This window comes from Aphis gossypii, chromosome 1 (assembly GCF_020184175.1).
Source record: "Aphis gossypii isolate Hap1 chromosome 1, ASM2018417v2, whole genome shotgun sequence".
NCBI lineage: Eukaryota > Metazoa > Arthropoda > Insecta > Hemiptera > Aphididae > Aphis > Aphis gossypii.
The window spans coordinates 13,767,288-13,777,452 of record NC_065530.1 but is presented as its reverse complement, the minus strand read 5'-3'; the positions used below and the strand labels follow the sequence as shown (position 1 = coordinate 13,777,452).

The 10,165-nt window shown below is 24.8% G+C and overlaps 2 protein-coding genes across 8 annotated transcripts; one reads left to right on the top strand and one right to left on the bottom strand.

The window, feature by feature from the left end:
• Positions 1-12: 12 nt before the first annotated feature.
• Positions 13-5,198, top strand: LOC114131205 (fidgetin-like protein 1). Of its 4 annotated transcripts, none has more exons than XM_027996369.2 (14): positions 13-177; positions 268-485; positions 668-795; positions 1,670-1,882; positions 2,004-2,091; positions 2,193-2,310; positions 2,388-2,518; positions 2,621-2,783; positions 2,849-2,957; positions 3,024-3,141; positions 3,206-3,320; positions 4,173-4,301; positions 4,364-4,555; positions 4,623-5,198. In XM_027996369.2, the coding sequence occupies exons 2-14, from the start codon at positions 340-342 to the stop codon at positions 4,767-4,769; spliced, it is 1,797 nt and encodes a 598-aa protein (XP_027852170.1). In that variant the 5' UTR covers positions 13-177; positions 268-339; the 3' UTR covers positions 4,770-5,198. The 4 variants fall into 4 exon arrangements, with proteins under 4 accessions (XP_027852170.1, XP_027852169.1, XP_050053613.1 ...); XM_027996368.2 differs by having other exon boundaries at positions 14-181; XM_050197656.1 differs by lacking the exon at positions 13-177 and having other exon boundaries at positions 189-485.
• Positions 5,199-5,327: 129 nt separating this feature from the next.
• On the bottom strand, positions 5,328-8,461 carry LOC126549130 (uncharacterized). 4 transcript variants are annotated; one of them, XM_050197661.1, is made up of 4 exons: positions 8,364-8,461; positions 8,008-8,239; positions 6,567-6,773; positions 5,328-5,595 (listed from the first exon to the last, which is right to left on the bottom strand). In XM_050197661.1, the coding sequence occupies exons 2-4, from the start codon at positions 8,024-8,026 to the stop codon at positions 5,381-5,383; spliced, it is 441 nt and encodes a 146-aa protein (XP_050053618.1). In that variant the 5' UTR covers positions 8,027-8,239; positions 8,364-8,461; the 3' UTR covers positions 5,328-5,380. The 4 variants fall into 4 exon arrangements, with proteins under 4 accessions (XP_050053618.1, XP_050053615.1, XP_050053617.1 ...); XM_050197658.1 differs by having other exon boundaries at positions 8,024-8,239; XM_050197660.1 differs by having other exon boundaries at positions 8,084-8,239.
• Positions 8,462-10,165: the final 1,704 nt, after the last annotated feature.

The window sequence follows — 10,165 nt, the reverse complement described above, 5'->3', positions numbered from 1 at the left end:
GAGAATAAGATAGCACAGCTTTAACTGTTTAAACTTTAAAGTGGTATTCACAATCGTAGAAAAGGCCTTCTCTACATCGTGTTTCTAATATTTTTACTCGTATAATAGTCGTATTCAATACTCAGGCTTTAGATACTATCAACTACCTATTTAATATGTAATGTCTATATGTGTACTGTAGGTATGTCTGCGTCTATACCTATTAATGCTATAGTCTTGAGTCTTGCTTTTAATAGTAATATGGTGTGATATTATGGTTTACCTTAGGTGAATTGCCATTAGAGTTAATTACTTTTTCACTTATACCGTTGAGACTTTTGTATCAAGATATTAAAAATTATGTGCGACGGCGTAAACGAGATAAAAAACAAATTTAGAGATGTCTATTTGCACAGCAAGTTCGATGAAGACCTTAACAACGATTCGAAAACGGCCAATTCAAAAAGAAAATGCTTGTACCAGGCATATTCCTTGGCAAACTCTTTGTAAGCGTTTTTATATGAGAAATTTATTTATTTAGGTTGTACATAAATTAATTTAATTATACTTATAATTTTAAATTTTTATTTTGATATTAAATAATATTCAGTTTAATATTTTAATCTCTAATATAAATTTGTAAATATATGAGTTTGTATAATTTTATTTTTGTGTTTTAATTTTTAAGAAAAGAAACCGATTGGATTTGGAGCCACATGCGATCTGAATTAAAATCTTACTCAAATCTTATTGACAATAAAAAAGGTGTCAATAATTTTATATCAGCTATTGATAAAATTACTTTAGGAACTAACAGTATGTACTTAAATAAATCATATTCTTTGTATTTATTATTTTTTTTTTAATGTTTTGCAAAAATGTAAATTAATTACCTAATTAAACATTTAAAATTTGGTTTTATATATTGTACTAAGTTGTAAATGTATATATTATATATCCAGCATGTTTATTTATCAAATAATATATATTTAATAAAAATACTAGTATAAATAATTCACTTTAGTTAACATGTCATGATTTTTTTTAATACTATTACTATTTACTTGGGTGGTTTTCAACCTGGGGTCACAAATGATAGGTTTGGGGGTCATCAAAAATAATGGACGAAATAAGTTTTCCATATTATTTAAAAATAAAATAAAGTTAATTATTTATTTTGCTCTATATCTATACAATAACACGTCATTTTAAATTGTAGTAGTCTCTAATATAAAACCTAGTATGGAATAATCAATATTATCAAAAGTTCAAGCTCGTGTATCTCATCAACATGTAACTAACAATTAAAATTGTACATTTTTTAAATTTTATCTGTGTAGTTTTAATATTTTATCAATTAAACAATATATTTTAAAATAATGCTATATTATTATAATTTATTAAATTTTTAACTATAAATTATTCAAAATTGTATACCATATAAATATTTCATCGGTAATTAAATCAAATTTTGATAAATAAAACAACATTTTTTTATTGAAGGGGTTGCATTACAATAAAATAAAAAATGGGGGGCCGCAATCCAAAAAAGATTGAAAACCACTGGTTTAAATGATTGTTTTTAAAAGCTAAAATATCTGTATCTGAGATTTAAAGAAAGAAAACAATGTTCATGGTAATTGAAGTGAATTTATTCCAAACTACTTAATATTTTTTCATCAATTTATAGATGTAAAAGCTTGGAAGATGAAGACCAAATTTGATGTAACAAAACCTGTTAACGATTTTAAAAAATCAATTAGATGTCCAGATCATCTTAACTGTAAAATTGAACCAAGCAACGAATTTTACTTAAGTTTTCCAAAACATAACAATGTTACTCAAAACACAGATAAATCTGATAGTCAAATTATACATACAAATTCATTTAGAAATGAATCAAGTAATAATCCCATGTTACATTATATTTTTTAGTATGATTATTAATAAATTATTCTAATGTTAGTAAGTACGGTATTAAAAATAAAATTATCTATTAATTATTAAATATAATATTTTTTCAGCTACTCAGACATTTAAAAATAATAATAGTAAAACATTTATTAAAACACCTATTACAATAATTCAACCTATTAATAATAGAAAAAGAAGGTAATTTATGAAATTCATATTCATGTTTATATTAAGGGTTTAAATCCTGGAATAAATTATGTATTTTGATATTTTATTTAAAAATATATTTATAATTATAGTAAATATGATGACGATTCACCTCCACGCATACAGCCTAACATAAAAAATAAACGAGAAGACTCTTCCTATAGTAATCAATCTCAATTTAATGGCTTCCATACTGCAAAAACAGAATTGGCAAGTTAAATTATTATTTATAAGAACTATTACTAAAGTGTATAAATGTTAAATTTGTATCAACTTTTAATTTCTAGCATATTCAAGTTAACAAACAAAACAATGTTCATTCTAATACCTCAGAAACATTAATTAAAAAATCTCTGGGTGTGAATAAATCACGCAGTGTTGTTAGCAAATTTGTTAATCCGTCAACTGATAATCAAAAGTAAATTACCAATATTTTTAACAAAACATATTATATAGTATGTAGCAGTGATGAAACTAAATGCAACAAAATATTATAATATAATGTAATTTTTTTCCATAGAAAAGATGAAGTAAAAAATGAATCAACTTTTGATGATAATCCATATTTAAAAAATATTGATCCTAAAATGGTTGAAATGATTAGAAATGAAATAATTGAATGTAAAAATCTAATAACATGGGATGACATATCTGGTCTAGAATTTGCTAAAAATACTATACAAGTATATCATACGTAATATTATTTATTTCAATTAATTTTGTTTAATTATACATTTCGGTTTATAAGGAATCTGTAATTTGGCCTCTTTTAAGACCAGATATATTCAAGGGTATTAGAAGACCACCTAAAGGCATATTACTTTTTGGTCCACCTGGCACTGGGAAAACTTTAATTGGTAATGTAATTATTATTTACTAAATTATATTACTATATTTTTAAAAATTTGACATGTATATTTTAGGTAAATGTATCGCTTCTCAATCCAACTCAACATTTTTTAGTATTAGTGCATCAACTATAACATCTAAATGGATTGGAGAAGGAGAGAAGTCTGTAAGAGCTTTATTTGCAGTAGCAAGGTATTATTATATTTTTCTGTAAACCTTAAAAATAATATTAATTTAATAATTTTATTATGAATAGATGTCATCAGCCTGCAGTCATTTTTATCGATGAAATTGATTCATTATTATGTCAAAGAAGCGAACAAGAACATGAAAGTTCTAGAAAAATTAAAACTGAGTTTCTTATTCAATTAGTATGAACATCTGCTTAGTGTTTTTAACTATTTATACGTCTAAAAACTAACCTATACACTAAACTAATAAATTTACAAATCCCTAATGAAATTATGAAACTTAACACTGGACTGCTGCCAAGATTTCAAACATTCATAAAATCCAAACTCCATCTAAAATCCTTTGCTTCCTATTAATACTGCCCCATACATCTCTAAAAATACTGTCTATAAGGACCAAAACATGTCCTCAGTTTATGAGTCTGCCATATTTCACTATAAAACTGTCCACAGTCATCTCTGAAATCATTTAAACACACTCAATAAAAAATTATCCTCATTTACATTCTTAAAAAGTGCTCTTCGTTGCCTTAAAAATACAAGATATATACATACATTAAAATTAAATACCAATAGAAATTCCTTTAAGAAAAAGCTTCTCTGTTACTTTATACATATGTGTTATCACCAATCTTTTTTGCAAATATTTGTTGGTACTATTTTTTTCCATAAGAAAAAAATATTCAAGCATTTTATTAGTGATATTTAAAACAACATACTTACACTAACCATTAATTGAAAAAATTTTATAGTTACATAACTTATATGAATAATTTTTAATTAAAATATGAATATTCTGAGTTATACACTGATAAAAGTATTTTCATGTGAATAACATACACATACAAACATAACCGTGCATATTATTATATTAATAGACCCAGTCCATACCAATAGTTGCTCATAATTCATTGGTATAATATGTTAATACTATACATTTTATTCTATTATATAATTAAATGATATGTTCATACTTTAATTTTTAGATCAATCGCAATATTTAAACATTAAATAAATAAAATGGTGTTATAGGATGGAGCTGGTACGAGTGATGATGATAGAATACTAATAATTGGTGCTACAAATCGACCCCAAGAATTAGATGAAGCTGCCAGGAGAAGACTTGTAAAAAAACTGTATATAAGATTGCCTGATCAACAAGTAATTAATACAAATATTGATGGAAAAAAAAAATGCTTAAATTTTGCTTAACTTTATTATAGGCTAGAAAAGATATGATTAAAAAATTAGTGGGTTCAGAAAACCATGTTCTATTAGATGATGATTTGGAAAAAATTGCTTCTTTAAGCAGTGGTTATTCTGGAGCAGATATGAAAAGTCTATGTCAAGAAGCATCTCTTGGACCTATCCGATCAATGACTTTTGATATGATTAATAAAATCGAAGCTGATCAGGTAAGTTTATCTTAAACTAAATATCTAACTTTTAAACTCGGACTGTAATACTTCTGTATTTGAATAGGTACGTCCAATTAATTTACAAGATTTTCTATCAGCATTAAAAATTGTTATGCCCAGTGTATCTTCTGAAGATTTAAATCATTATGTAACATGGAATGACAAATTTGGGTGTAGTGATTCTGGGTGTAGTGCACAGACAGATAGTTAAATGTAGCTAAATTAATTAATGATTATAAAATATTTCAATAATCAATAAATTATTTTTTTTTTAACTTGAGATTTTAAAACTTATTGTTTATTTTAATAATTATATTTGATTAATGTTACAAAGGTAAAAATAAAAAATAAATAGGTTCAATTATTATGTGTTTATCTAAATATTTTTTTATGTAAGCACCATTAATTAAAAGCATATTAGTAAATATTTTATTTTATTATTTAAGCAAAAATAAACTAACCTTCATTCTGATTTATTAGTACAAAATGGTTTTAACCTATAGTCTAAGCACTCAAATAAATACCTACATCTCTTAGCGCTACCGACCTAGATATATATAATATTAATCTTTACATAGTTAAGATATGTTTACTGTGATGAATTGTGCTTATGTAAATAAATTAAAAATTATATAGATAACTACTTTACATTACTTTTCGACTATTTTAAGTACCTTTAATTATTACATCGATTTATAATCTATAAAATGATATTGCGTAGTAAAATCCATTCAGTGTATCAACATAAAAACAAATATTAACATTAATATATGTATATAATATAATGTTTAATATTTAATTAAAATTAATTTGTTGAAGTTCTTACAAGTCATTAAATTTTTGGGGAAATCCTCCGGTTATCATCCAAAATGTGTAAAACTTTTCATTTATTTTAGTTTTTGGTTCAGCTGGTGGTGAAATTATATGGTACTTACCATTTGTTGTTTTAATTAAGTTTTTTTTAATTATTTTTTTAATAAAACCTGCATCATGTATTTCTCTAGAAGTTGTGTTGTTTTTATGATCATATAGATTACCTATAAATAAATGGTTATATAAATTATGTATAACTATTTTATATGTGTAAATATAAAATTATTAGTTAATTAGGTAGTTAAAAAATACACAATATAAGTAATGATATTTACTAGGATTAGAAAACGATATTATAATTTGTACCTAATACATATTTAGGTAGATAGACACTTAGGTACTTTTTATTTAATCAGTTTAAATAGAATTAGATTTAACATTGTAGGTATTAAAATATTAAATCATTTTTGTTAACCTTCATACCTATATAATCATGGCTAAGGATTAATTTTAAATTAACTTAAAGCAGGCTCTGCTCAAATGGTAGGTAAGTGACATAGTCCCATGCCTAATGTCAATTTAATATTTTAACATTTAACATTTTTATATCATAGATAATTTTTGAAAAGATTAAAATTCCTTATAACCAACTTATAACAAAATGATGTGTAGCAAAAGATAAAAATCTATAAATTGTTTTGCTATAAATTTACAATTAAAAAAGTAAATTTAATTATTTAAATAAAATATAAAATTCGGGCAGTATGATTGGACAAATATAAACATGTGTTACGCTTATGGATGACCTCAACAACAGCAAAACTTAAGTTTGCCTATGTGTGTTTAAACTCTTGAGCCGGGCCTGATTTAAAATGTTCATTGTTCATTCTATGATTTTAACAGCTCCTAAAATTGTTTACATCCTTTATGTAGTACGAAAAGTGAAATGAGTAGAACGAAATTTAAAACAATACTTTGTGTTATTATAAATATGATTTGGGACAATTTAATGTAAATTAAGTACGAAAATTTGGATATTTTAGGATCTGAATGATAAGATACCTAGTGGATAATATACGATGAACTCTTTAATATAACCTACTATTTTATAGTAGTTGTACCCATAATTTATTGTGTTAATACAAATTGCTAAAAAAAAAACACAGAAAAAATATTTTATTGTGTACCTACTTACCTCTAATTTTTAATAATTCAGTAGACACTAAAGTCTTTTTTTTTGTAATATACCATGATTTTAAACACTTAATATTGTCCTTTTTTATTGGCTTTTGTATACTGTAGTTATTCATGGGTACTATGTTAGTGCCAATATTTATATTAAATCCACAACTGTCTGGAATATATGTGCTATTTTTTTGTATAGTATGTACTTCGAACGAACCTGAATTATAATATAAATATACAATTAATAAAATATTATTATGTAAACTCAATCCATTCACATAAAAAAATACAATTTAAGATGGGTGACAATATTTTAAACATTTATCTAAACAGACAGATTTAACTAGGTATACCTACTACCTATATAGTCTATACTTATTTAAACTACTATAAGATAAGAAAATTACGGAAATCGTAAACCTTTATATACAGTGTAGTGTTAACTAATTGTCGTCTAAGGGCAAATTATATTTAGCCACCCTTTGTTACTTTTTTACTTGTCGCTAAAATATTAAATTGGTAAGGTTTATTAATTACACTATGAATATATTTTTTTTAATATCTAGTTTATTATTTTTCCTCGCTTTTAGTATACTGTAAGTCTAAAAATGTATAAACAATATTTTTCCCATCTACATTTTATTAAAGGGGCTGGAGCAACCATTTTTTTCATTTCTTTAGCTCAAAAAGCGAAAGAAAATTAAACATTTTTCCAGTAGCTCGATTTTAATTTTGAAAACTAATTTTGGATTGTATTCCTCTTTTCTAAGTTTGCTCGGATGTGGATTCTTATACTTTTCATTTTATCGCTATCTACAACCAAGTTAAAAGTCAAGTATAAGTTTATTTTGAGAAAAATATGAACTTGTTATGCATCATATAATATTAACTAAAAATAAAACCGTAAATTTATTTCCGAGCAAACCTAGAAAATAGGTTAAATAATATTTTCAAAATTAATACAAGTCAATCGAAACAAGGTGAATTTTTATTAAAATATTTAACCTTTTGGTAATGGTAATGGTAACTCGGTATGCTTCAGCCCCCTTAATCAAGATTCTTTATTATAGATAGAGAATCATACATATTGTGTGTCATGTATTTATTAGATAAATAGATTAAAGATAAGTTCTTTGTTCTTAGGTCTATCCACAGATATAGATAATAATTTAGATAGTTTATTATCTATATCTGTGGGTCTATCGTTCTTTTATTGCTATCTTTAATTTTGGAAACAGATCTTTCCCTATTAGCGTTAAAGCATGGTAATGAAACATAATTTGTTATTTCTATTTAAGTATTTAGAAACATATACAGACATACAGTTCAATTTTCATCTTGATGATCGTTTTAATCAAACGCAAAATTGAAAATGTTCACCAAGATAGCTATTGTTTTAAATTGAATTATTTAATTTTTTAAATCATATTGATTTGAAATCATTACTTTACCAATTACTATTGTTACCATTTTTTAGCTTTTTCTTGTAAAACTTCATTGATTTACTTTTACAGTATGTAAAATTACTATAAAAAGAGCTAAACATAGCATTAGCAATCTCTGCAGTATAGGATATATTCATAACAACAATTCATCAATTGTCCTGTTTAGTGTTTTCACATATTTCAGAAAAAACGAAATCCATATTTTTTTCATATAACTACGAAATCCATTATAAATCCGCTAAAAAAACTTTAACAATTTAGTCTATATTTTATACCTAATAAATTAATAATTCTCTTAATCAAATTAATCGGAAAAAAAGTAAATATATTATACTATTTATTAGTTATTATTCATTATGTACCTTCATCAAAGTAATTTATATTTCCATAAAACATTGAATCAATTATTTTTCTATCCATCGTCGTGAATGAATTTATATACGTTTTTAATTAAATATTGTCAATCAAATGATTTATACATCAAACAAAAACTATTGCCGAACGAGAATGAACCCCAACATCAGAATCACTGTAGTGCAGCGAAAAAAACATTGTTGAGTTGTAATTGCCACGGAGTTACTAAACTGATGATCAGGTGATCGTTTATATTATAAAAACATAGAATAAATGTGTCAGAAATGTATTATTATTATAACTTATATAGACATTACACTCAAATTTTATATAAAAATACTTTTGCAATTTTCAACAAAATTTGTTTTGTGGAGTGTAATAGAACATGATGGAACATTAAATAAATATAAATTGTAACAATTTACTAATTTACTATATTCAACAACATTTTCAAAATATTAAGATTATTTTTAAGATATATTTGTGATGTAGGTATCCATTCATATCGTTCTATGATGCTGACTTTTAACAATACGCACACGATAATATAATACATTTTAAAATATATAAGTATGAAATAATATAGTTAATAATTATAAGTATTCTGGAGTACGATGGTCAGGGCCGTATTTACGCCTAGGTCCGTGAGGCCCGGGCATAGAACGGCAAATTTTGTAAGCAATGGAAAAAAAAATCATATAAATATTTATTACATTTTTTGTCTTGGAATACGGACGACATATTTAAAAGGGCCTAGAGCGGCACCTGTTCTAAATCCGGCACTAAATATGAAACTCAAATACTGTATATGTATATTATAAGAGATTACTTACTTTTGAAGAAATTTACAATTTTTCTCTAAATTATGAACAGATAGGTAAAAAAAAAACCTAATACAAAATATTTCAATTCACAATCAAATCTTACGGACATTTAGCTAATAATAAACTAACAAAAACAATTAGATCGTCATAAAAACAACAACAACAACGACTAAGATAGTCGATAGACCAAAAGTTCAAGTGCACCAATAAGAATTATATGGTAAGTTTTAAAATGTTTAAAAAAGGAACAACGAAATGAGCACAATCACTTTCGCGTCGAAAACGGTAAATTGGTAAAATCTATATGTCATATAATAAGGATTAAGAAATATAAGGTCTATTTTTTGGAAAAAAATAAATATAGTAGAGTTTAATATTATAGTACACTGATGTATATTTAAAATTGTATTAGATTCTGAACGAAGTGATGAATGTATTGATTTTACAATGGTGTGTGTTTTTTTTTTTTTTTTTTTGTTTTTGTGTCTGTGTACAGCATAACTAGTCGAAATAATGCTCCAATTTCAAACTATGGGGGTGGTTTCCGATGTAAAAGTGAATATCCTTGGTGCATTATAGAGGTAAAAAGTTAACATTTTCCAACAGTTTTAAAAAAATCGAGAAAAACAAAAAAAAAATGACGGAAAAACGGCAATTTTTACGCAAAACCAGTTTTCGACCAAATCGATTTTTTTTTATGGTTGTAATTCAAAAACCAATCACTGAAAATACTTGAAATTTTCACCAAATGTTAATGTCAGTGGTATCCGTATATAGTTAAATTTTCAAAAAATTTTGACTTTTTTTCAGTTACCATTTATAGACCACTGAAATTTTCGATTTTTTTGAGAAATTTTTTTTAAAGTGTCGATAAAAAATTTTTGGATGACCAAAAAGTTTTGAAAATTTAATACAAGGTTCCTTATGAGTTGTTTTTAATGTAGCTAAAAAAAATTAAAAATCGTTAGTCACAATTTTTTTTTATA